This window comes from Sphaerodactylus townsendi, linkage group LG06 (assembly GCF_021028975.2).
Source record: "Sphaerodactylus townsendi isolate TG3544 linkage group LG06, MPM_Stown_v2.3, whole genome shotgun sequence".
Lineage (NCBI taxonomy): Eukaryota > Metazoa > Chordata > Lepidosauria > Squamata > Sphaerodactylidae > Sphaerodactylus > Sphaerodactylus townsendi.
Window position 1 is genome coordinate 40287155 of NC_059430.1, and position 27765 is coordinate 40314919.

General features: G+C 44.6%; 1 protein-coding gene across 1 annotated transcript in view; it reads right to left on the reverse strand.

Annotated features, from left to right (window-relative positions):
- Positions 1-295: 295 nt before the first annotated feature.
- The window catches only part of ENTHD1 (ENTH domain containing 1), a 32865-nt gene continuing 5395 nt past the window's right edge, over positions 296-27765 (reverse strand). Inside the window, exons 2-5 of the mRNA XM_048501535.1 lie at positions 27336-27545; positions 23610-23728; positions 3611-3737; positions 296-300 (exon numbers count right to left, since the gene is read on the reverse strand). Of these exons, the coding sequence (XP_048357492.1) occupies positions 296-300; positions 3611-3737; positions 23610-23728; positions 27336-27545 (461 nt within the window). The remainder of the gene's footprint in view (positions 301-3610; positions 3738-23609; positions 23729-27335; positions 27546-27765) is intronic.

The window sequence follows — 27765 nt, forward strand, 5'->3', positions numbered from 1 at the left end:
GTGGGGAAACGGCCAGAGACTTCATACAAAGCCGCTTTCAGGCTCCATCCTGCCTGGCCTTCACTTCAGTGAGACAGAGAGGCACAGGCCTTGCTGAAGAAGTCAAAGCTGGAATCAGTAGAAGCTCTCATTACTATCAGTGTTAGCCATTTCCAAAGTACAAGTCACTGGCATCAAGGGAAAGCCACAGGAAGTTCTCTCCAAAATTAAAGCATTGGAATTTAACAGTTTTGGCTGTAACTCGTGTTTACTTTGTTATAATTAAGAACTGTGCTGAAATTTCACTGTGGGCAGTTCATTCTACACAAAGAACAAAAAAAAAGCTTTAGCAAAAATGGAAGAAAAGACACTTAACTATCCCAAATATGGTTAAACCTCTGATGAGAAAACAGCACATCCATTCTAAACATTTTTAGAAATCCACTTTTAGTATATAACAAATTAAAGACTAACACATTTATTGTAGGAATTTAGTGTGGTATCACTTCTGATATTTGAAGTGACTCTCAGTTGGCCTGAGTATATGCCATATAATGCCAGCAGTATGGGCAATGACATTTCTATGTAAAATTTAAATGTATACAAGTTAGCACAGTGACAACTCACAACAGGCAACAAAGTGTTTAGGATCGTATTTACCTCAATCTGAATTTTGTAGAGAAATATCACATCCTGCATTTCTTGTATTTCACTGTCTTTTGATCTAGTTTGCAATTTTCCCCTGTATGTACTTGTATGCATGTGTGCATGGATGTGTATGTATTTGATGGAGTACGATGTAGCCCATGAAAGCTTATGATGAAAATGAACCTGTTAGTCTTTTAAGTTAATCAAGATTCTTACTTTGGTTTTACTGCAGCAGGTTACTATGGAAATAGTTATCTTGCTATTACTTTACACAATTGTTATTTTCATTGTCTGCATGAGGATTTGGGAGTATGGGCTGTGAGTTCCTTCAAAGCTCTTTCATGTAGTGGCTTCCCTGTGGCTAACTTAAGCTCCAAAGATGTCAGGTATACCTTTGCAATTGAAAAGAAGGAAGTGACCCAATGTACAGAGAATGCACTTTTGACAAAACACTCATATTACGTGTGAACATTTTAAGGAACCTTTTTCTTTTATAGATGGCAGCCATGAGGCTGTGATTTTCATGACAAAATTGGGGAGGAGGAGATTTTAAAGAGATACCTGGGTTTTTTTCTTACCAAGGGTGTAAAGTTTCTGGGAGGTGGAAAATAGGACAAGGGGGTGGGGAGCTACCATGAAGGCCTAATTCCCAGTCTGCCAATGGAATCCCAGCCCCAGCAATTTGTGAAACATTCTTAAAAGCCCCTAAAACAAAAGCCCCTATATGTAACACACCATGAATTTGTAATTTTTTCACCTCAGCTACAAAACTTGTCCTTAGTCTATTAGATGAGAAAAGACATACTGCCAGAATATCCCATTAGATGCATGGTGTATTGATGCATGGTGTATTTTCAGAGTCTGCGTATGCTTCTTCATTTTTGCTGAGTGCATGCATGGGAATTAATGTGGCATAGTGTTCATTTCCTGTGAAAATTTGCAACATGCCTCAGAGATCATCTTACAGGCACCTGCTGCAACTGTCTTGGCATTTTAGACTGATAGGCAGTCTGTAACTGTCATACTCCTGCAGAGCCCTGGTCTCATTTGACAGAGTGTTCTACCAAGCCATGGCCAGAGCCAAGAAGCCTCTGGGAAGGGCCTTTTCAGCCCTGGCCCCTACCTGGTGGAACAGGCTCCCTAGGGAGATCAGGGCCCTGCGGGACTTACAGAGTTTCCGCAGGACCTGCAAGAGGGACCTGTTCCGCCAGGCATTTGGACAGCCTGGCATTTGGCCAGCCTGGTTAAAAATATATCTACCATGTCAGGCGTTTGGCCAGCCTGGTTAAAAATATATCTACCATGTCATCTGGCCTCCCGTGGGCACAAGGGGGGGAGGAGGGGTAGCCAGACACCATCCACATTTTTAATTGGGTTCTGTTTTTATGTAATTGATATTTACATTTTGTTTTAATGTATGTTTTAACCTTGTTGTGAACCGCCCTGAGCCCTCAGGGGGAGGGCGGTATATAAAATTAATAATAAATAAATAAATAAGCAAGCAAGCAAGCAAGCAAGCTGTTATCTGCACAGCATAATGCTCTTTGGAGGGTAAGGTACAAAGGTCCCAGACCATTTAGAGCCTTGAACGTTAACATCAAAACCTTGAACCTGCTTCAGTACACAACTGAACCTGATTCAGTACACCAATGCTTTTGGTTCCTCTCTGTCCATAATATGATTCAAAATGACCTGGACAAATTAGAGAGCTGGGCCAAAACTAACAAAATGAATTTCAACAGAGATAAATGTAAGATTCTACACTTAGGCAGAAAAAATGAAATGCACAGATATAGGATGGGTGACACCTGGCTTGACAACAGTACATGTGAAAGGGATCTGGGAGTCTTAGTAGACCACAAACTGAACATGAGTCAGCAGTGTGATATGGCAGCCAAGAAAGCCAATGCAATTCTGGGATGCATCAATAAGAGTATAGTGTCTAAATGGAGGGAAGTAATTGTACCACTCTACTCTGCATTGGTCAGACCTCACCTAGAGTGCTGTGTTCAGTTCTAGGCACCACAATTTAAGAAGAATATTGACAAGCTTGAATGGGTCCAGAGGAGGGCAACCAAAATGGTAAAAAGTCTGGAATCCATGCCCTACGAAGAGAGGCCTAGGGAGATAGGAAGGTTTAGTCTGGAGAAGCAAAGGTTAAGGGTGGACATGATAACTATGTTTAAATATTTGAAGGGATGTCATGTCGAAGAGGGGGCAAGCTTGTTTTCTGCTGCCTCAAAGACTAGAACACGGAGTAATGGATTCAAGGTGCAAGAAAAGTGATTCCACCTAAACATAAGGAATTCGCTGCCTCAGAGAGTGGTGGAGCCACCTTTGGAGGTTTTTAAAACAGAGGTTGGATGATCATATGTCAGGAGTGCTTTGATTGTGCCTGCATGGCAGGGGGTTAGACTTGATGGCCCTTGTGGTTTCTTACAACTCTATGATTCCAGGGCACATTTCTTTCCTATTTTGCACATACAAATTACTGGTTACATGATTCCCGCTTGCATTTTAAAGAGGTGTGATATAAAAGATAACATCAAACAACTTACAAGAAAAAATCAATTCGGTTTCTAATTTCTGAGATTTCTTACAGTTGGTTCCCCCTTTATTGCTAAGAAGACAAGGTCTGGCATAAAAACAAAATCCAGACTTCATCTGTTCCAAATGTTTTTTTTTCTATCAATAACATCTCACACCTGAGATCCTAACTGTTTCATTGTATGACATTGATTATCTCTATGGCAACAGTTTCTGAGGTCTCAGAGAATGCGCTAAGCCATCTAAACTGGTGACCATCACAACATCTTAGGAAAGTTACATGTTGTCTGAAAAGTCACTTTCTTACCAGTCCTATACCTAGTGTCAATCCACTTCACTGGGTAATCCTAAATTTTTAATATTTAGGAGAGACATCCTTAATGGAATTAAAATGTTGTTTGTGAATCTTTAGACTCTGCTTTTGTTTTCTACATACCTGCTTTCCAGAAGGTGTTGGTGTTTACTTTTTTATCTGTGGCCTGTTCGTCTTTGGAGACGCTGGTAGGAAATGTTGATTGCACCGCAGAAGTAGAAGGTTCATCCTCGCTGAAGATGATAAGATCCTGTTCCAGAGAAAAAAACAGAAATTGTTCGAGCAGAATATGTTAATGAAAAGGCTCATTAAGAGAAGGAATTAATGGGTTTTTATAAGTGGCATGTAACATAATGCCTAGAGGACTGAAAACAGCTACCTAGCTGAGCAATTGCAATTAGGATATAAGGACCAGTCATAAATTACCTTGACAGTTATTATCCGGCTTCCACTACCCTAGGCATTTTAAAACTAGAGTGTAGTCAATACATGGTTGGGAAGACTGGGGTCACACATGCTAGTCCATCACCAAACCTCCACACATTGCACACATGGTCTGAGCATAGGCCCCTGTGTGGTAGAATGGAGACTCTGGAAGATGAAGGGACCTGGACCACATGTACATGATTTGGTGGTATATGTGTATGTTCTGTAAACGAAGCCCAACAGGCACATTGAGTTTTGGGGAAAAGTGTAAAGGTTTCAATGGTGTTGATGGTGAGAGCAGCCGCCTAACCTTGAGTACATTCCACAGCCCGGGCGATGGGCCAGCTTCATCGGCGGAGACTTTATCTCTGCGCGGGAGATGAGGTCTCCGTTCCCATGGGAAGCCGGGAGGGGGATGGGATGAATAGAGTTATAACCTGTGCTTCTGGCGGGAAGTGTCATTCCTGCCACTGCGTGTACTTGAGCTTTCTAAGATGTCTGAATAAACGGCCTTTTTCACCAATGAGCCTTTTATTTCTGCTTCTATGGAATTCCTTACATTTTGGCAGGAATCCTATTTCATCTACATCCCTAGTTCAATGGACCTCTGGTGTCTTCGCATGGAGAGGTTGAATATTACTGCGAAGGTGCGGTAGCCCCAAAGTAGGTTCCGACCTTTCCCTTCTGGATCTTGGAGGAACCGGGCGGAGAACGGGTCTCGCTGGTGACTTCCTTTCCCCGCCCTCGTGATTGCAGCAACGAAGTCTTCCTTTACTCCGCTGGAACGAGGGACGGACGACCACCATGGGGACTTTACATGAGTCGCTTGGGGGGCTGGTCTATGGATCGAGCCTGTGGATCGGATCTCTACCGCCGCATGGATTACAAAACCTCAGATGCAACCTGTCATGGAGGAGACGGCCTGACCACCTTTCATGGCAACCCAGGAGTCCATTGAATCCATTCCTGGACTCGTGATTTTGGTGATGCTCCTGTTGAACCACCGGCAATAGCATCAGCCCGGCCCGGCGACATCGGGACTAAACCTGGGATTGGGAGGGGTGTCCAGAGCCGCCCGGATCGACTCCCCTGATCCCGGTCAGCGTTGAATTTTGTGGAGCCACCGGGTGGCTACGTGTCTCCGATGTCTCGGCTTCCAGATGAGGAAGAGTCCGAAAGCCTGCACTCCCAGCGCCGCCGGATCTGTTCCTCCCATCGAAAGAGAACTGGGATGAGGAAGTGGGCCGACTGCGAGATGCCTGCTGAAGCATGGACCCGCGGAACGCCAGCTATGGGAGGAGTGAACGGGCACAGTTGCAGCAAGAGCGCCAAACCTGCAGAGGGACCGGAACAGCAACGCGAAAGAAGTTCAACCGAAGTTGGACTGCGCCAAAGATGCGCCCAACGATAATATGCGCGCAGAATCTGTCAGTCCATGATAAGGTCCTGGAACACTCCAGACTGGATTTACAGCGGCAACGCCGGTGCTTCAGGCCTTTGGCGCGACGCGAAAGTGAGCTTTCACTGCAGCTATTAAACGGGATCGAACTGGCTAAATTGGAACGAAAAGCAGCCCTGCATGCGAATTGGTATGCATTGACCCTCGCTAAGAGAGAGAGCTGGCCGCGCTGGAGAGGAACTGAGAGGCAGCAGACCAGAAGCCCCTGCTGGAGTCTATGCTGTTACTGATACTGCCGGGCGCCAGAGGGGCAACGTGGCTGGGTCCTGCCAATTCAAACGCCAGCCGCACCCGCACTCGATTCCGCCCCACTGTGCAACCGCCCGCCTAACCTGCTCAACCTGCGGTAAATCACGCCACGGCTTCTTAAGAGCCGCGGAAAAGGTTACTTTATAGGCCCCCGATACCTGCCTCGCTTTGATGGGACCGCCTCCAAGCTTCCTTACTTCATTTTGCAACCTCGATGCCCACATGGAGGACTATGATGATTTATACCGGGTTCCGATGCCGGTAAATACGGACATCGGGCTCAGTCCTGATGGGGCAGCAGCCGACTGGTTTGTGACCCTTTTGGATTTGCAAGATGAAGATTTCCGCGTGACGGTGGCCCGTGATTCCTCCAAGCCTTAAGAGCGCTTCCGATCCGGCCGAAAATGAGGTAAGGCTATCCGCGACCATCAAAACTATCCAGCAGGGCAATCGACCGCTTTGCAGAATTTGCCCAGGAATTTCCGTGGGCGGGCGGCTGCTCGACTCCTCCTGAGTGGCCTGAACGCATGAAATGCCAATACTTCAGATGCTGTTGACGGCAAGCTGCGGAAACGGTGTTTTAATTCGGTTCTCGCGACTATTGCTGATTGGATCCAGTTGGGATCCCAGGTGGCGCTCTCGCTTTGAATACGCCATGCCGGAGGCAGTCACCATCAAGCTCGCTAATATCCACCAAGGCAAAGCTCAGCCACTCTTACCGAGACCATCTTCTGAGCCGCCGCCGACTGGGATTGTGCCTTTACTGCTGGAGGACCAGGTCATCTAGCCGCCAACTGTCCGAAGAAACAAAACCAACCGCTCCAGCCACGCCGCGACCCCATCTGCCAAGCCACCACGCAGTCGGGCCGCCCGGACGGGCTCTTTTCAAGGCAGTCATCGGGCGCACCCAGAGGGAGGGGAAGCAGCTGTTTGCCTTTCTTCAGCCCCCATGGATATGGGTCCCCACTCCTGACGCTGCGGAGTGAAGGCAGCCCCATTACCAAGGTCTGCCGCTTCTGGCCAACCCGCTTAAACATACTCGCGATTATAGCCTCGCCCTTGTGGATTCTGGCTGCTCCTGATACTGCGCCACGCCCCAGGTGGCAGAGGAGCCGGAATTCCGACCAAATTCCTGGCTAAGCTCCATACCATTCACCCAAATGGACGGCAGCCCTCTCGAACGTAAGGACCGCCCAGTTCAAAACACAACCGGGTTCTCCTCCGCTATACCACCATTGGGAGAAAATTAGTTTTATTTTACCAGTGGCCAAACACTCCATAGTTTTGGGTATGCCATGGTTATTGTTAGCATGAACCAAAGTTCATTTGGAAAGAACGGATCTTAGAATTCACTGACCCTCCCTGCGGTGAACACATGAATTGGGAAAACTCAACTTTCCTGACACACCCTCCCTGGCTTCATCAGCCATTGCCCCGATTCTATTGGCATCCCAATCGGGCGCATTTCAAGATCTAGCCAGAGCTTTTCAGAGCAAGAATGCATCAGTTGCCACCCATATAGAGACACTTCGACTGCAAAAAATCGTTATACAGCCAGGGGCTTAACTGCCCAAAGCGTAGAATCTACCGTGATGAGTCCCAATGAAGAGAAGGAACTTCGCCTTCTTGGACAAGAACCCTCGCCATGGGTTCATAATGGCATTACCAAAAACACACACACGCTGCTCCCGCTTTGTTTGTAAAAGAAAGATGGGTCTTTTACGCTTTGCACAGATTATCGAGGTCTCAACGCAGTCTCCCTGTCCAATAAATATCCTTTGCCTTTGATCATGACCTTTTAGGATGCACTGGGCAAAGGGCGATCTTTACTAAATTGGACTTGAGAGAAGCTTATTACAGGGTCAGAATTGCTGAAGCGCTATGAACACTGGACGCGCTTAACACAAAGTTTGGACACAGTTTGAATACTTAACAATGCCATTCGGGTTAAGTGGGGCCCCCGGGCTTTATGGCCCTCATCAACGAAGTTCTCCATGATTTATTGTACAAGGGAGCTAGGTATACTTAGATGACGCTTAATTTTATTCACAAACCATAGAAGCATGAAGCATTGGTTCTATATTGAAATACTCAACAACTCTTTGCCAAACTCTCCAAATGATAAGCTTCCACCAGACCTCCATTGACTATTTAAGTTATCGGATCTCGCCGAGGGCTTAAAATGGATCCTGCTAAAATTGACGCTGTCCTCCAATGGCCTGCCCCCCACCAACCGCAGCGAACTCCAATCTTTCTGGTTTTGCTAATTTCTATCGTGGATTCTTTATAATTTACCCGCTGAGCTGGACTCTCCTCCTCTCACAGACCTCTTACGCACTAAGGGTAAGATCCACTGTCCGCCAAGCCCAGGGCCCCTTTCCTGGTCTGAAGAATGTCAAAACAGCCTTTCAGCTCTTAAAGTCTGCTTTTACCACCTAACCTTATCCTAAAAGCACTCCTGACCCAGATCTCCCGCTTGTGGTTCACGCGGATGCCTCGGACAAAGCGGCTTGGGGCAGCCCTGTTGCAGAAAATAAAGATGGTAGGCTGGTTCCGCGGTGCTTATTTATCAAAGAAATTCTCCCGTGCTGAACTCAACTGACTGGCCAGTGGGGATAAAGAGACTGCAGCCATCAAAGTAGCACTTCCACTTGGCGCCCACTGGCTGGAGGGGGCTAAACACCCTTTCAGGTCTGGTCGGATCACAAAAACCTGGCCGCTTCTTTCCACCCCTCAAGATGTCCGCGAAACAACTCCGCCATAATGACATTTTTTTTTTCTCGCTTCTCTTTCACAGTCCATTTTTTCCCCCGGAAAACCAATAAACTGGCTGATCGCCCGCTTCTTACCCGAGGGGGGGGTGGAGCTGCCTTACTTGGTGACATTCCACGCACTGTTCTCTCCCCCTCCCAGTTAGGACTGGCTGTCACCCGATCTCAAACGTCCACTCCTCCTTTTTCACCGCCTTCCATTCCTAGCCTGCCTCCTTTCCACGGAATCCTCGAGGAGGCTGGGCGGCACGAGCCTCCAGCGGAGGAAAGTGACTTCAATTGCGCTTGGGAGAATGGAGTTTACATGGGGATTGTTGGTACGCGGCTCTCCTCCAAGCAGTTAGCAGGTTCTTGAAGCCTGCCACGATGCCCGCTCGGCTGGACATTTTGGCTTCTGAAAACTCTGCATTTGGCCCGGCTGGTGGCGCAATGCTAAGGACATTGAGGGCGATATTAAAGGTTGCTCTGTTTGTGCAGAAGCCAAAACTATTCCGGAAAGCCCCATGGGCTGTTGAAATCTCTCCCCGGCCCTCCTCCGCCTTTGGGAAGTCATCTCCATGGATTTTATTACAGATTTGCCCGAAAAGTCATGGCAACACGGTTCTGTGGGTGGTGGTGGGTGGTGGTATTTTCTAAACAAGCCTTATTTTATTCCATGTGCTTCCATCCCTCCGCTTCCTAAGTTAGCACGGCTGTTCATTCAACATGTTTACCGCCTCCGCACTCCGCCCTCGTTAAGGTGGTCTCCCACCGCTGCCCCCAATTCATTTCTAAGTTCTGGAAGGCGCTTTGGGTTGTTAGGCCGCCTCGGGCGTCGCCTCTTACCACGCTCAAAGTGACGGCAGAGTCGGAGAGAACTAACAGAACCCTAGAGCAGTATTTACGTTGTTACACCAACTACCACCAAGACAATTGGTGCGAGCTCATTCCGCTTATGGAGTACGCCTATAACAATGCGGTTCATAGCAGTACAAAGAAAACCCCCTTTGAAATTGTAAGTCTGGTCATTGCTCTGCCAAGCTGTCGAACTACCGCTGTATACAGCTTTGATCCTCCAGGAGCTTTAACAATGGATTTCATCCTCAGTCGAGGGATGGAAATCGGTCCAGACCGCCTACAACAGGCTAAGGACTTAAAAGCTGCAAGCGGATAAGCACCGCCGGATTTTCCTCTCATGGGCGCTTTGGGTGTATTTGTCTACCAAAAAAATCTCAGAGACGTGCATAAATTTTCCAAACTAGGCAAAAGATTTGTGGGACCTTTTCAGATTACTAAAGTGATTAATGATGTCACTGCCCGATTGGATTTGGCTTCTTAACTCTCTAGTAACATTCATCCTGTCTTCCATTCCAGTTTACTCAAGGAGGCTCCTTCGGCTCGATGCCTGGCACGCACTACCGGAGAGACTCTCACCAACTATTATTGATGGCCACAAGCACTACTTAAATTGACGCCATCCTGGCCTCGCTTTATTCGCAAACGCTGTACATTTAGTCTCTCTTGGGTGGGATATTCCTCTGGGTATAATCAATGGGTTTATTCGAAAATATTGACGCTTCCACCCTCTTATTTCTGCTTTCCACCTCTTCCGCATAAAACCTGGGGAGGGGTCTTTAAGGGAGGCAGAGTGTAAAGGTTTCAATGGTGTTGATGGTGAGAGCAGCCACTAACCTTGGAGTACATTCCACAGCCAGGGCGATAATAGCTTCATCGGCGAGACTTTATCTCTCATGCTGAGATGAGGTCTCCCTGCTCCTATGGGAAGCCGGGAGGGGGATGGGATGAATAGAGTTATAACCTGTGCTTCTGGCGGGAAGTGCCATTCCTGCCACTGCGTGTACTTGAGCTTTCTAAGATGTCTGAATAAACGGTCTTTTTTCACCAAAGAGCCTTTTATTTCTGCTTCTATGGAATTCCTTACAAAAAGTTTGCCAATGTGATCCCGTTTGCCCATTCACAATTATACATAGATGTAGAACATCTGCCAAGATCTGTTGCATGTAACCTCATAACACAATGCAACAAGTAAATAACAGTCCTTATTGCTCTTCTGCAGTTAGAATACTCATTCTAAATTTCTTGCCATTCCTAAATAAATGAGAATAACTTATTTGCTAATTCTTGAAACAGATCCAATTTTAAAAGAGAACTATATCAACTAAAAATAAAACATGACAAAACTGACACAATTCTGCCAGTTGTTTCTAATTTTCCAAATTCTTCTTCAGACATTCCTAATCAAACATCAAGGAGCTTGTTATGTTGCAATGTGATAATGCAGCAGGTCTTTGAAAACAGTATTTGCTTTAAATGTTTCTTTTCTCTTACTGAAAGGATTTGTGTTAATATTATCCTTCAATGTTAGCAGTTCTAATCCTTGTTAAAATTATTTGCATTACTAATCACCTCAACTACATGCCACAACTTTCTCAACAAATGTTAAAGAATGTAAACTTCAAATTTATGCTATCAGAACAATATTTGATGCTCTCAACTTTAAAGAAGCCCTGAGTCTGCTTATATTGGGTAAAGAAACCCCTCAATCATAAAATATTCTACTTGGAAGGGCTTTTTCTGATGAGATCTTCTACACACAAGCAAGCTACAAAGATCAGGGGAAAGGGTCCTGGGTTGGGGGGACAGAGAGTGGAGCCTGAGCTCATGTGGGCATATTGCTATCTTTCTCAGCACCCAGCTCCCCCATGATCTTTCTCCCCCTTGCTCAACTCCATCTCCTCCTGGCTTGGCACAAAGGAATAGTGGCCTGGACAACTCTGTCCAATGGCATGTCCTAGTGCAGAGAGCTGTTCCACCAACATGCACCAGAAGGCTGGCAGCATTCGATGGCAGAGCTGCTCCTGATGCTTCCTAAGGCTATACTCACATGCTCCATCATCAACCTATACAGCAACACTTTCTCAGCCTCTGTCCAGTTAGGGTGGTACTGGGGAGAGGTCTTGGTTGCCACAGGGGAGAGGGTAATTGGTCAGACCCTTGACTGGCATCCAGAGCTACTTGGGGCCTGCAGCATTTGGGGGGGGGGAGAGATTTGTTTTTTGTCACTCTATGGCTTCCTATGGGCTGCACCACTTCTCGGTGCAACTTTGCAGCTCTGTCATGGGGCATTCCTGGGCTGAAATATATTATGGAGCAGACTAACTCCAGACAACCCCTGCAATCCCCCTACAACTATGCCAATACAGAGTCCTGTGCTTGAGTTGCTCCAGTGTGTAGCCACTGTACAGCAATACCAACATCCAAGAGTGAAGTAGTGGCACTGAAGGATAACTGGCATATCTGCATGATATGTTGGTGTAAGTATTGATCGGATCCCTAAACCTATTCTCCAACCCTCTAGGATTGTGCTGTTAAGTCTGAATTCTTAAATTGAGCAAATATATTCCTACCCTATTTGTCATATCAAAAAAGCACCAAAAGATTGAAACTCATTCTCCTACAGACATCATTGTGGTTGACATGTGGATGCTATCACAGAGTCCCACTAAAATATAACCTTAAAATTGTCTAGGATTTATTTGAAGTTGATTCAGACAGTCATATGGAAGTAGTTGCTCAAGACAAAAAGGATTAAAATTAAAAGGATTTTAAAAAGTCCTGAAAACCTATGTATAAATAATGTAGTTCTTCTCAGTGAAACATCCTAAAATACTTAACTTCTTAAGATGTGCTGATGTTTTACTTCACCCTACAGTTGGGCCATTCCCAGATTCCTCCAAGGACAACTCGGTTCTTCAACATTAATTGCAGCATTACCCAATTTGAGTAACCATCATGATTATTCCCATGTAACAAAAAAGCAACCATCAGCAATAATCATTGGTAGTAATTATGCCTGGCCTGTTCAAGGATAAAAGTAATCACAACTTCAGTTGGAGAGAACTGATGCTCAAGAAAGGAACTCTCATTTGCATTCAGTTATGCAAACTAAATGTCCAGTTTCAGTGGTATCCCATCACAAGCAGAAGGCATTTCCATTCATGCAAGGAAGAGTCTCTGATTTCTGCTGATTCCCCCCTCAACTATAGGCTCAGGCACCATGAAGTTGCCTTCAAGGTCAGTACTGTCTAACTCAGAGGAGGAGTGGAGTTATTTTTCATACCCAGTTTTTCTCATCTTTTAACGAGTCTCAAAGCAGCTTACAAATTCCTTCCCTTTCTCTTCCCACAACAGACACCTTGTGAGGTAGGTGGGGCAGAGAGAGTTCTGAGAGAACTGTGACTAGCCCGAGGTCACGCAGTAGGCTTTATGTGCAGGTGTGGGAAAACAAACCCGGTTCTTCAGATTAGAGTCTGCCGCTCTTAACCACTGCACCATGCTGGCTTCACACAGAATGACAGCAGCTTTCAAGGTCTCAGGTAGTGAACTTTCACATTTATCTACTTCCTGGTCTGACTGACTGACTGACTGATTGATTGAAAGCATTTATTAACTGGCTTTTTTCCTTACTGAGCTCAAGGCAACAACATACATTGTTTACAACATAGATAAAATACATAAAATAAAATACATTAAAATATAAAAACCAATATTTAAAACAGCAATTCAGGACTGTTAGTAAACGTAACCAAATGTGTCCCTAAATAAAACCATCTTCAACTGCCTCCTAAAGACTGGAAGAGAGGGGTCCAGGCAAGGTTGTTCCATAATTGTGGAGCTGCCACAAAAGGCCCTCTGTCACATATCCACTAAATGAGCTTCTTTGAGTGATGGGAGAGTCGAGCAGGCCTGTCCCTATGATCTTAATTCCCAGGAAGAAACATATAGGAGAAGATGGTCCTTCAGATACCCCAGTACCAAACCATAATTGGTTTAAAGATCAAAACCAACACCTTGAATTGGGCTCAGGCATGGATCAGCTGCTGTAATTACACAACCAACAATCCAGTCGCAGCATTCTGCACTAGTTGCAGCCTCCAAACATTCTTCAGGAGTAGTCCAAGTAGAGCACACTGCAATAATCTAGTCTAGATGCAACTCAGGCATGGATCATTGCAGCTAGATCTGGCTGAAACCATTGCAGCCACATGGTTTTCTAAGGTGACCACTGTGTCTTGTTGCACTCCCAGGCTGTGAACCTGGCCTTTCCAGGGGAGTATAACCCCATCCAAGACAGGAGAGATCTGAAGTACCTGGTCTACCAAAAACCGAAGAATTGTTTTCAGGATTAAGTTTCATATTGTTAACCTTCATCCAGCTCCTTACTGACTCCTAGCACCAGTGCAGATCATCAATAGAATCCTCAAATTTGATGAGCAAGAAAGAGAGATTTGGGTGCTGTGTGGTTTCCGGGCTGAATGGCCGTGTTCTAGCAGCATTCTCTCCTGACGTTTCGCCTGCATCTGTGGCTGGCATCTTCAGAGATCCTCTGAAGATGCCAGCCACAGATGCAGGCGAAACGTCAGGAGAGAATGCTGCTAGAACACGGCCATACAGCCCGGAAACCACACAGCACCCAAGTGATTCCGGCCGTGAAAGCCTTCGACAATACAAGAAAGAGAGAGCTGGTTATCATCCATGTATTAGTGATGGTACAACTCAAATCTCTTGATGACCTCTCCCAGCAGGTTCACATAGATATTAAATTGCATGGGGGGTAATATCAAACCCGACATAACTACACAGACCAATAACCATGGGGCAGAGAAGGAATCCCCCAGAACCACCTTCTGAGTGCAACCCCCAAGACAGGACTGAAAACACCATAATACCCCCCTTCCCAGTGGCAAGAGGCAGCTAAGTAGGATATTACAACAGATAGTATTGAAGGCCAATGAGAGATTTAGAACTAGCAGGGGCATGTTGCTCCTATCTAGATCTCAAAAGAGGTAATCAGCCTAGGTGGCCACAGCAATCTCTGTTCCAAATCTAAATAATAAAATATAGTTACATTTCTTGGGGCCGACATAGTAAGAGTGGATTTACATCAAGTTTGTATTTTACTTTGCAAGAGAATATAGAGGGATAGATTTTGAAATATTAGTAATGAAGGCTATAATTTAATCAATACCAGAAAATTATGTGTTTGGATGTCAGCTTTATGGCAAAACAAAAAATTAATACTGAATGATTTTAATATATTTCAGTATTCTTAGGTTTTTCTGCTGTTTGCCTTCAATCCTGAAGTTGGGTGAAAGGCAGTTTGCAAACTGTCACATTTGCAAATACATTTTGTAACTGAAGTTCCCGCTGCTCACAAAACATTTTATTATAACTTTGGCACCCTGTTTTGAGACTCTTACCTCTACTTGTTATGAATAATTAGATTTATTTTGTTTGTTATTTATATTTAATACATGCGTGCTGCATTTTCACACCACCTTTCTTCCCAATGAAGACCCAACACAACTTGCATCACTCTCTTCTGTCTTACCCTTTCAGCAATCCCATGAGGTAGGGTAGATTGAAAGTATGTGATTGACCCAAAATCACGCAGGGTGCTTCCATTTGAACCTGGGACAGTTATACCAGTTTATGCAGAGCATGTCAGTCAGATGCCAAGAGCACATTATACCATTATGCCAGATTGTTTGTTGACATCTCTGTTTTCTTCTAAGCACAATTCAATGGACTGTATTGATTTATGAGGGCTTACACAGTTTGGCATCAAAAGACGGAACAGATGCCTCCCCTACATTCCACAGACCAGGAGGAATTAGAGGCAGGCAGCCTTTGGGGTCTATGTGCTGAAAATAAATGTATCCTCTGCCTGTGAGAATGCTGGTAGGCAGACAGATGATGGGGCTGGTTGGAGACAAGGGTTGTGCTTGGCTAGACACATGGATCCAGCCAAGTTCCAGTGCCACAGCCAGAATGTTAGGGATTCACATTGGACTGAGCTGATGGCTGTCCAGCTCTGGGAGTCAATGGTAGGCATAAGTCATGCCTGATATATGGATTGCCATAGGCTTTCATGACTGGAATCAACTAGCTATTATGGGTTGTGTGGCCAAGGTCTGGTAGTTTTTGCTCCTAATATTTCGTTGGCATCTGTGGTTGCCTCCCCTCCCCTCCCCTCCCTTGCATGCCATCCCTCACTCCCTCCCCTCCCTTGCATGCCACTCCTCCCTTCCCTTTCCCTCCCTCCGCTAGGGTGGGTGGGCCATGTCCAGATGCCGGGCCCCCTCCCCTTCCCTTCCCTCCCCTTCCCTCCCCTCCCTTGCATGACATCCCTCACTCCTTCCCCTCCCTTGCATGCCACTCTTGATCTTTCCGTTCAATCTCAATTTGAGGAAATTGCCTGCCCCCCCTTTATTTATTTATTTATTTATTTATTTATTTATTTATTTATTTATTTATTTATTTATTTATTTATTGTTTCGTCTTATATACCGCCCGATCCCCGAAGGGCTCCGGGCGGTGAACAGCAAAAGTTCAGAGACAGCAGGAGCAAATCACACATACAATATAAATACATAGGCTCCATCTCATGTCAACAATAAAATAACTTAAAACCAGCGAAAACAGATTAATACATAAAAATATAAAAACAGGCGTCCAACCTCAAATTTAAAACCTACCCCCCTGCCATCTTTGGTCTAGCACAGATTGTGCCATGGAGAGAAACACATCTTGCTGTGACATGACTGTTGTCTTCTTCTGCATCACTGGCCCCAGTAGAATAGCCAGAATCTCAGTGAATCGGATGGAGACCTGGCTCTGTGCACCAAGCAAAATGGCCTCATGGGCTGTGGTCTCTGTCATTAAAAAGTCATCCTTGGGGGCTTTTGACAGCTACAAAACTTCCTCCACCCAGAGACTTGTGAAACCAGAAGCACATTTGCTTGATGCTATGAGACGTTTTTATTTGGTCTGGTTTTCAGAGGATCATGGTTAGTTTATGTAGGGTATCTACAGTCTAAACCTGCCATTCATATTGCAAATCTCAGTGTTCAGGACCAAACAGGCTTCCATTTAAATAAATTAAATTCTAGAGGATCTCCCCTCCAAGCCCCATCCCCATTTACATTGTAGCTTATTTTTTTAATAAACGAATCTCGCCTGCAATAAACAAAACAAGATACTCCTGTATACTGGGTCACTGCAAGAAAGACAATGATAAACAGCTATTGTGCTGGCAGATTTTGCATTAGTCCATCATTTATAAAACAGGAAATAAATGCAGTATCTAAGGCACTATGACACAGTACATTATCTAGGAAAATGTTGATGTTAATGGCAATTAAAGTGAGGCATAATTAGTCAACAACAGTGACTTGAAACTGTGAAGCACTTCATATAAGTGATAAGAATGATCAACTACGAAAACTAAAGCAGGAGAAGAGAAAATATAGCCTGGAACTGAAATCTCTCTTCTATACAGGGAAAATGAAATGAGTTCAAATAGCTTATCTCAAATCATTGTTCAGAAAAGCAAAATTGGCAGATTTGGGCTGTGCAACCAAACAGATGAGATCAGTTCAACCTCCAACGTTATTCTTCTCTGCATCGAAGACCTCCTACAATACCGACATAGTATGATTGGGTATCACCAAAGGCATTTCTCTTTATCAATACAAAATTTAATCATACAGAATTCTGTCTGAATATTGGGAAAGCTGGACAGTAGAAAGTGTTGCTGTTACTTCTTTTCATAAAAGAAGACACTTCACAGAAGTACAGGGAAATATACTACCATAACTGAATACATTTAAAGGGAACATCCCTTCACATGTCACCTTTTTTTCCCAAACCAGAAACACCATTTACACAATTAAATGTGTAAAAACCTCTATAAACCATTCAATGCCTGTACCAGACATGGTCTCTTGAAAAACAATAGTGCCCATAGTCTATCCCCATCCTACACCATCTTCAACAGGTATGGTATTACACAGATCGTTCATCACCCAACCTGAATGGTTGACCGGGATGCCAAATAAATGCAATTTTTAGGAGGAAAGGGACAGGCATGGTTTATACCTGTCATCATCTCTCAAATCTCTGCAATTGCTGCCCACAATCATCCATTCAATAGGACTTCTGCAGCTCACCAGGATGATGAGGGATGAGGTATCCCCTCTTCATCTTGCTGTAGCCATCAAGTTTGCTTGGGGTGGCAAAATGGGTTGCCAGACCTGATGTGGCTTCCAGTCAAATTAATTAATCATGGAGAAAGAAAAAAACAAACAAAGAACAACTGAAGAAGAAGGATGCAAGACAGAGGATACATATGGTTTTGGAAATGGCTGACAGAGAATGAAAAAAAAAATAAGAGGAGCCAACTTGTTAAGTCCCTACTTTAAAAAAATTCAATTAAAAAATTCAATAACAAATCAACAGACTATAACCAAAATAACAACTGAGCAATTAACAAAAAGTGACCAAAACAAAATCCCCTGAAACCTGCCCTCTTCCATTTGAGATTAAGTCATCAAGATACAGTTAAATAACACTATGTATACAAGGTGTGAGTCATATTGCATGTGTGGGTGGGTGGGGGTTGGGCCTGGAAACTACATTCCTCAAAATCTTATCCTCCTGGATTTTCTAAACATTCAGGGACTTCAGCATGTTGATTCTCCCCTGCAACATTTGCCACCTTTAACTGCCACTCAGATGCTCCAAACGTTCATCTTAGGAAAGAATGTAGTTCTCATCAAGCTGTTTTTGCGTGTCTTTTTTCTGACAGTTAATTTACAAATTCATATGGTTCTGCATACATGGAGGGGTTTTTCCCTGTCTTGTTTGGTACTTTCATCATCTGCCCAAAATAGCCATTTACAATATCAGATACAGTGATATTCACTTGTGCATCAGTGCTACACTTAAGTGAAAATTCCTTAATAAACCGACAACCCTGCTCATTTTAAATCATCATTAAAAAAAATATTACTATTCTTTATGGGGTTTTCGGGGGGGGGAGGTTTAGACTGCATTTTGAATTTAAGCATTTTGTGTTTTTGGGTATATACATCCCAATAATTAATTATCACCATCTTGTCACGTGACCATTATTCTCACTGTGTTGTTCTGTTCATGTTCCTTTTTATTTCCATTTTCTCTAAATTTTCATTATGTTTTATTTATGCTTCAGGCTTACCTCACAGAGCCTGCTTAAACTGCCAGGAGCATCTAGTGCAACTAATGAGACTGCAGCATAGAGGAATTCAATACTCATGATCGACACCTTGTTTTTCTACATCTCAGCAATTGTGAGCTACAATTTATAGTATTGATTCTATCTGTTTCAGTATTCGGGGTATAAAATGCCTCAGAAGTCTTCTTCTTTCTTGCCATGTCACAACAATGGGAACATCACGTCCAGAAACAGTCAAAGGGCTGCATTAATTTAATAGTGAACAGTTTAACACATTTGAAATGCGTCCAGTACCTTATCTGAGGTTATTTGCCACGGACTTACACAATAGCGGAAGCATGAGAGAGCTCTTTTGCATAAAGCACTCTTCCTGTTCTGGGAAAGGCTTGAAAAATGCTATCCTTTTCACTAATGAGCTGGGATATTTGATCCTGCAAAAAGCCATTTTAGAATCTAGCTTCACTCAGAGCATTTTTTTTCCTTTCTAGAGATAATAAGAAATTATGGTCATTCTGTCCCCAATTTAACACATCTACCTCCTGTTCATAAGATGGGATCCTCCCTCACTTCTGGTTCTGACATTAGGCTGTGACCAGACATAGCATTCAGTAGAAGATTCAATATGGCCGTTGTCTGGTGGTATAATTATCTCTCACTCCAGTAGATACAAATTACTTGGGCAGTACTAACTGCAATAAAGCGTGGCCGCGCCTGAGACGCGGCCGCCATTGCGGGAGGGAAGAGGGGCCCGGTGAGGGCCTCATGGCCCGTTCTGGGCATGCGCGGCCACTCCGCACATGCGCATAGGGCACAGTGGCTTCAGCCCGATCTGCGCATGCGCAGAGGGCCGCATCTAATTGGAGACGCACTCTCATGAGGCGCGAGGCGCATTATCAGAGTGGGCCAAAGGCAGAGCCTATAAAAGGCTCTGCCTTGTGGTCCACAGCCCACTCTGCTTCTGGACGGCGTGGGACTTTCCCACCCACCCAATCCGTTTTTTGGAAATGTTTAAATGTTTTCTTAGTGTCATAGCCGTTTGCGGGTTGCGCATGGGGGGTAATCCACTGGCAAGGGGAGCTGGGGGAGCTTCCCTGTTATTACACCTCCTTAAGAGGCAGGGGTGGAGCAAGCCCACGGTTGGAACGCCCCACGGGGGGCTAAGGAGCTTGCGCCCCTAGCGGGGGATGGAGAAGGGGCTCCAGTCATGGGCACTTCACCGGTCTGGAATGTCTCACTCCAACCTTCCGCTCGGTTACATTCCTCCAGCAGGCGGGCTGGAGGAATTGGTTCTCTTCTGGGGAACAGCACTCGGGCTGCCCAGATGCTTGGATCACCTCCCATGCTGCGCCAATTTGCTTTCCTGTGCTTTCTGTTAATAAAGTCTTTGGCTATGGCCAGTTTTATTACCCACACTATATACATTGCCCGGCGTATTATTCTGCGAATCAAGTTACCGAGCAAGAAGGGCCACACCTCTACCCGCAATAGAGAAATACCATTATAAGAACAATTAAGTAAATTACATAAGGAGTAATCCTAAGGAGGTATACTTGGAAGTAGAGGGCCAGTGTGGTGTAATGGTTAGAATCTTGGAAATCCAGGTTCAAATTGCCACACTGTCATGGCAGCTCACTGGATGACCTTGAGCCAGTCACACAAACTCAGCTTAGCCGGCCTTAAAAAGAAAAATACATGCAGGGAAGGGAAGGAGAGCCATGTATCCAAAGATGAATATAAACAAAAAAAAAAACAGTGCTTGTAGGAAAAGTGTTAAAAAAACCTGAAGCTCAGTAAGAGTTTAGGTTTGTAAGAGATGCATACCACAACAAAAAAGGGTTCTTTGGTTATTTTCAAAGAAAGAAAAAGAACAAGGAAGTGGTAGGCCCATTGCAAGGAGAGGAAAGTTGTCTTTTGACAGATTATGCAGAAAGCAGAACTGCTCAATTTCTATGTTGCTTTAGTTAGGGTTGCCAGCTATGGACTGGGAAATACCTGGAGATGTTGGGGGTGGAGGCTGGGGAGGGCAAGGTTTGGGGAGGGGAGGAACACTATTAAGGTATAATGTCATAGGGTCCATCCTCCAAAGCAGCCATTTTTCTCCAGATTGTGGTCATCTGAAGATCAAACATAATACTAGGAGATCTCCAGTTACCACCTGGAGGTTGGCAACCCTAGCAATATTGCTCAACCTGGCAAAAAGACAGCACATGATGAGGAAAGGGAACTGAAGCCTAGAATGCGCATAGAGTTAGGCACAGGGATAAAATAATATCTTCCGTGCCAGATCAATTGCATCCAAGGATTCCAATTAAACCAGCTGATTTCTGAGCCTCTGTCCATTATTTTTGAGAATTGTTGGAGAATGGGTGAGATACCAGAAGGCAGGAAAATGTTGTCCCCATCCTCAAGAAGGGGGGAAAGGAGGTAACTACTGACCCAACAGTTTGACATCTGTGTTTATGTTGGACGCCACTGCAATGCATTGTTATTAATCTGTTTTAATGGGGGTATTGTAATTATTGTTTTTATCATGTTGTTCACCGCCCAGAGCCCTTCGGGGGAAAATACAAGACTAATTATAAATAAATAAATAAATAAATAAATAAATAAATAAATAAATAAATAAATAAATAAATAAATAAATAAATAAATAAATAAATAAATAAATATCCAAAAAGGTTTTAGAATAAATCATTAGTCACGTCTTTGGGCAGTTAGAAAGGATGGCTGTGATTACTAAGAGCCAGGTTCCTCAAAAACAAGTCATGTCACACTAACCTTATGTCATTTTGGGAAGAAGCTACTGCATTGTTGGATCAGGGGAATGTTATAGACATTGTTTATCTGGACTTCTGTAAAGCTTTTGATAAGATTCCATATGATATTTTTGTTGACAAGTTAGTAAAATGGATTCTATTACAGTTAGGCGGATTTATAAATGGTTGATGGACTGCATCAAAAGTGTGTTTGTTAAAAGTTCCTCTTCCTCTTGAAGAAGAGCGACAAGTGGAGTGTCTCAGATCTGTCCTGGCCCCTATGTTTTTCAACATCTTTATAAATAACTTAGATGAAGGAATAGAGAAGATGCTTGTTAAATTTGCAGATGTTACTAAATTGGGAAAGGTAGCAAATACAGTAGAAGACACAAGATGATATTGACAGGCTGGAAAACAGGGCTAAATCTAACAAAATGAATATCAACAGAGATAAATGTAAAGTTTTGCATTCAGGTAGAAAAATTCAAATCCATATTGCAGGATAGAAGAGACTTGACTTCACAGTAGTACATGCAAAAGGGATCTAGGAGTCTTGGCAGACCATGCACTGAACATGAGTCAGAAGTGTGATGCACTAGTTAGACAGTCAAATGTGATTTTGGGCTGCATCAACATAAGTAAAATGCCCAGATCATGCAAAGCGATGGTATTGCTTCATTCTGCTCTGTTAGGCCTCACTTGGAGTACTGTAGTCAGTTTTAGGCACTGCAGTTTAAGTAGGATGCTGACAAGCTAGAACACATTCAAGGAAGGGCAGCAAAGATGTTGAGAGCTCCGGAGACCAAGTCCTGTGAGGAAAGGTTGAAAGAACTGGGTATGTTTGACCTGGAGAGAAAACCACTAAGAGGCGATATGATAGCCATCTTCAAGTTTTTGAAGGGCTGTCATATAGAGGATAAAGTGGAGTTTTCCATCGCTCCAGAAGTTTGGACCTGAATCAACAAGTTGAAAGTAAATCAAAAGAGTGTTCAGTTAAACATTAGGAAGAACTTTCTGAAAGGGCGGTTCCTCAGTGGAACAGGCTTCCTTGGAGAATGGTGGGCTCTCTTTCTTTGGAGATTTTAAAGCAGAGGCTAGATGACCATCTGTCAGCATGGTGAGTCTGTGAATTTAGGCAGATTATGATAGTGCGAGGGAAGGCAGGAAAGGTCAAATCGGTGTTCAGTACTCATGGCCCTTTCTTGCATGTCTACTTTGGGTCAATTTTTCTCCATGTCAGATTGGCCAGGGATCCTGGAAGTGGGGCGGGGTGTGTGCCTTCCTTTGGGTATAGAGCAGGGGCCACTGGGAATGTGCAGGGGTTGAACTAGATCAGGGGTCTGCAACCTGCGGCTCTCCAGATGTTCATGGACTACAATTCCCATCAGCCCCTGCCAGCCTGGCCAATTAGCCATGCTGGCAGGGGCTGATGGGATTTGTAGTCTATGAACTAGATGACCTTTGAGATCCCTTTCAGCTCTTTTTTTCTGTTTCCACTTCACAGGATTGTTGTGAGGACAAGATGGTGGTAGAAAGCCACTTTGACTTCCCATTGGAGAGAAAGACAGGGTATAAATTCTAGATGGGGTTGCACTCGCCTTGAAAGAATGGGTCTGTAGTCTGAGGGCGCTTTTGGATTCAGCCTTACTGCTGGATAAACAGGTGGCAGCTGAGGCCATGAGTGACTTTATCAGCTTCAACTGGTTAGCCAGTTACAGCCTTTCCTGGGCAGAAAAGATCTGGTCACTGTGCTACATGTCCTGGTTACATCTAGATCAGATTTCTGTTATCTGCTCCACAGGGGGCTGCCCTTGAGAAGTATTCAAAAACTGTAGTTGGTACAGAATGCTTCAGCCAGGATGTTAGCTAGCATTGGTTATAGGAACCATATCATCCCTGCCTTGGCCCATCCATACTGGCTTTTGTTTTGTTTCCAGGCTCAATGTAAGATGCTGGTCTTGACATTCAAAGTCCGATACAGTTTGGGACCAACATAGCTGAAGGACCTCCTACTCCCATGTGAACCTGCCTAGCCACAATGGTCATCTCCTGAGGCCCGGTTTCAGGTGTTCCCAACTTCTGAGATTAGCTGGATGGTAACCAGGGAGAGGGCCTTCTTGGTCATGGCACCAAAGCTCTGGAACTCTCTCCCGAGGAAGGTTCGTTGTCCCCTTCTGTTGCTGCCTTCCACTAATTAGTGAAGACTTTTTTTGTTTCACTTGGCATTCCCATAATTATCCTTCCTTCCTAACCAATGTTTTAATTGTTGCCTTCAATACAAATTAAATCTATCAATCAATATTTGGAAATCCCATTTGATTCAATAGGACTTACTCGCAGGAAAATGTCCTTAGAACTTCAACCTTAATCAACTATTTCTTCCCTTCAAATGCAGTCAATTTACCTCTGAGGACTTCTTTGGGATGGTGTTGGATGTTGTTGTTTCGCAGGATATCTCTGCTTTGCCCAACATCTGAGCAGACTGGCTGTGTTCAGCTGCAGGCGAGGCCTTAAGAGAAAAATCTGCCAACGGAGATAAATATATATACACTCACACGCATACGAACACACAAAAGAAAAAGAAGGTTTAAACAGATGTTAAATTTTCTGGAGTTAATTGAGCCAAAAAAAAGCCTCTGTAGTCTCCCCCACTCCATTAACTGCAATGCTCCTTGCCAATGGCTGGGTCTGAATGCTAATGTCTTTTATAACTATCTGTGGTAACTGGCAAGTCCAGACAGAATAAAATTTCAACAAAGCAATCCTGTTCTTCCCTAATAATTCTACTTATCCCATGTGGCGTCCTCCTGTGGCAACCTGTCTGTTGCCCCTCCTTTTCTTTCCAGGCAGTGTTTAGAACATTCTGTGGCTCTAGGCCTGGCCTTGGATCCCTTGTTGGTTGGTTGCCCTACCTCTCCAGGCTGGCTGCTGCTTGTGGAGCTGAGAGTTTGCTCCTGTCTCCCCCCTTGCTTACTCTCTCTTTTTCTCTCTCTGTTTTCCTCTTCAGAACTCTCTTCTACTCTGGTCTCTCCTCCTTCCTTTTCTACCACCCCCACCCTTCTCCTCGCTCCCCTTTAACCACCACCTCCCATCTCCTCCACCCCCCCTCCTCTGGTTTATCGCCCTCCCCTCTTGGGGAAGGCTTTCTCCCCAGATCCACATTGGCCCATGGGCTGCCTGCTTGGCCCTGCCGGGCTCTGATTAGCCCCGTTGCCCATGGAGACACCTGAGTGTCATGAGCCAACCCCAGGGTACTTACCAGGACACAGAGGACTCTGAAGCAGAACCTGAGGACACAGTGCAGCCAGAGTTGGCTGCTCCTGGGGAAGACCAAGCAGCAGAGCCAACACCCAGTCCTTTCCTGCCTGATAACATACAGGTGGAGGAGCATGTAGATACTCCTAGGAAACCCAGTGATGAGCCAGCTGTGCATAGGAGGCAGAAGCAGAGGCTGCTACTGCAGAAGCACAGAAGGAGTGCTCGTTTGGCAGCAAGGTATGGGAGATTAGAAGTCTCTGCATCTGATGAGGACTAACTCCTCACAGAATCCCAGCCCCCTGAACAAGGCTCTCCATATAAGCCTTGCTGTGAGCTTGCTTCTGCAACAAGTATGTTACCTGTCACCGCTGTGTGCCTAGTTCTGCATTGATTCCTAGCCTGCTCCTTGGTTCTCCTTGACCTATTGGAGTGTGACCTGACTATGCCTTGCCTACCACCTGCCTTGACCCATTGGACTGTGACCTTGTGCTTGCCGCATGTTTTGCCCTGCAAGGTCAGACCCAGCCATGCCCCTGCCTAGTAGCAGCACACCTGAGCCTTTAAACTGCTGGGGTTGGGGTGGGGCTGTGTGTCTCATTCTCTGCCAGCGTGTCTGCCACACCTTGACAGAGACAGCCTACCCTGTGGTGGTGTGGTGGATTGGGGTTTTCTTGAGGCTGCTGCCAGCCTAACCCAGGCTCTACACCTCTCCTTGTCCCATCCCTGGCCAGCCATTGCTGCCCACTCAAGCTCTCCTAGCCCTCCCAAGCCGGGGGGCGGAGGTTCGGGAGCCCATGGCTGTGCTGGACTGCTGCAAGGTCACCAGACAGGAACTGAGGAAGCAGGGGCAGTTGCTGCCTGTCCCTTCCAATTGAGTGGGGCCAGGAGGTAGAGTTCAGACGGGTGGGAGACGCGGGTTCTGGACAACTTTAGTATGCAAAATAAATCTTTTATTTTTTTCTTCAGATGGAAAAAATGAACATGAAGATCAAACTATTCTTCTTGTTTATAAGAGTTATATGCCAGAATAAACTAAATAACCGGGACTGGTATCATCCCTCTGTCACCAAATCTTCTAATTAGTCTTTAAAAAGGACATTATTATTGCAGCATGGCAAGTATGTGTTTCATATTACAAACACCCAAAAAGGAATGTAGAGGCTATTTGAAAGATAATAGAAACTTTAAAGACAGAAACTTTTATTTGGAGGCAAACTGAAAAAATTGTAGCAGTAAATTGATGCTGTAAGGCAATTTCTATATTTAACTGTAGTTTCAAATTATTTTATTAAGGGTTTTCTCATTCTTTTCATCTTTTAATAGTTACTAAATAATTATTCAGATTTATATATTTATTTCTTTGCCTAATGCCCCAAGACTCTGAAATTACTCCAATTACAATGCCAAAAGAAAGGCATCATCAATCTTCATTATTACTTAAGGGTTCATTTCAGCAAACCTACATATTTTAATGGCTAATAACACTCGCCATCACCATAACAAATTCTCTTCTTCTTTAACCGTTTAGTCATGTCCGACTCTTGAATATTCTGTAAACCAGTCCCCTCCATTAACTCATCTAATTTACTCAGAGCCAACTCAAACTATACACCTGTTCCAGGTGGGCTTCCTCTCATGTTACCCCTTGCTTGGTGCAGGGAAGCAGTAGCAAATGGGGGAGGGAGGGTCTTCTTCTGTCCTGGTCATTCAGATTCAAGGCAGGCTGCAGTGCCTGAGCTTCCTTGTCCAGAGTGGCAGGACCAAGGTGGGAGGAGGATCCCAATATAGAAGAGAAGAAGAAGAAGAGTTTGGATTTATATCCCCCCTTTCTCTCCTGCAGGAGACTCAAAGGGGCTTACAATCTCCTTTCCCTTCCCCCCTCACACCCTGTGAGGTGAGCTGAGAGACCTCTGAGGAGCTGTGACTAGCCCAAGGTCATCCAGCTGGCATGTGTGGGAGTGTACAGGCTAATCTGAATTCCCCAGATAAGCCTCCACAGCTCAGGCGGCCGAGCGGAGAATCAAACCCGGTTCCTCCAGATTAGATACACGAGCTCTTAACCTCCTATGCCACTGCTGCTCCTGAAACCATGTTGCTGCTCGAGTCCAAAGAGTGCACTGATTTAAAAGCCTCTGCTGTCAGCCCTTCTTGTCTCCTCCTGCCTCCCGCTCCTACAGAGGAAAGTACCTTCCCAGCCTAACCATCAGGATGGAGCTGCAATTTCTGAAAATAGCCAAACCTTTTCCAATTACAGACTGATGAAGAAAGGGAGGGAGGATAGCTAGTCAGCAAGGGACCAACAGGATTGCCAAGAAGCCAGGGGGCCACATGGGCAAAACTCCCCCTTCCTCATCATGCCATCCCAAGCAGCTGCTTCTTCCATGAGCGAGCCCTGAATTTACCTTAGTACTGAACTTCAGAAATGTTATAATTCTCCTTAAGGGTTTCTCAAACCCTTGGCCAACTCTCCTTTTTATTTCTGATCCCATTCACCAGAATGATAAGCTCAACTGCATGTAGGCTATAACTTTCTTGAAATATCACCCATTTTGTTACCGGAGCAATACAAACTATTCAAAGAACCAGATTACAAGGCTTGTCTGATATTCAGAAGGGGGAAAAAGATCCATTCAAAAGGTGCTGGGAATGGTATCTTCAAATATTTTTCAATCCCCCCTGTTGAATCACTTCTGCCTTTTTTTGTTATTCTTGTTAAAACTGATCATGTCACTGCTAGGTAGCTAGGTCACTGTTTGTGAAAGATGACAACTGAGTCTAGGAGTAAGGGATGCAGGCAAAAGCACTCTGTGAGACTCCAATTGTTTGAAGCTTTGAAATGTGCATACTTGCAATTTAAATTTGTGCTGCTTACATGGGATGTTTTCTAAAGAAGGGAATTCTTCAGTGGGATCTGAGGCAGGCACTGCTGATGAACAAGTTTTGCCAGAAGTCTTTGGAGGGAAAAGCGTTGCGTAGGAAGTGCGCTGCCGAGTGCGATGTGCTATTTCACGTTCATTATGCAGCTGTTGTTCATCTGTTAATAAGGCAATAACTTGCTTCGACTTCTCTCTTACATAAAAGCCTATTGAAAAAAACAGGAAATATTTGATAAATGAATAAAAAGTTTACAATGGTATTCTGTATTGATTGTTAAATATTTCACAGTTCTCTGTGGCTACATAACACTTAAGGGTCTGGTAATTTCCTGCTCTAGATAGTTTAGCTAGCTGACATTTATTGAGCTCTTGACATTTAGGATAATGAGCTTCAGAAAAAGTCTTCATCAGCGGTTTTCCGATTTC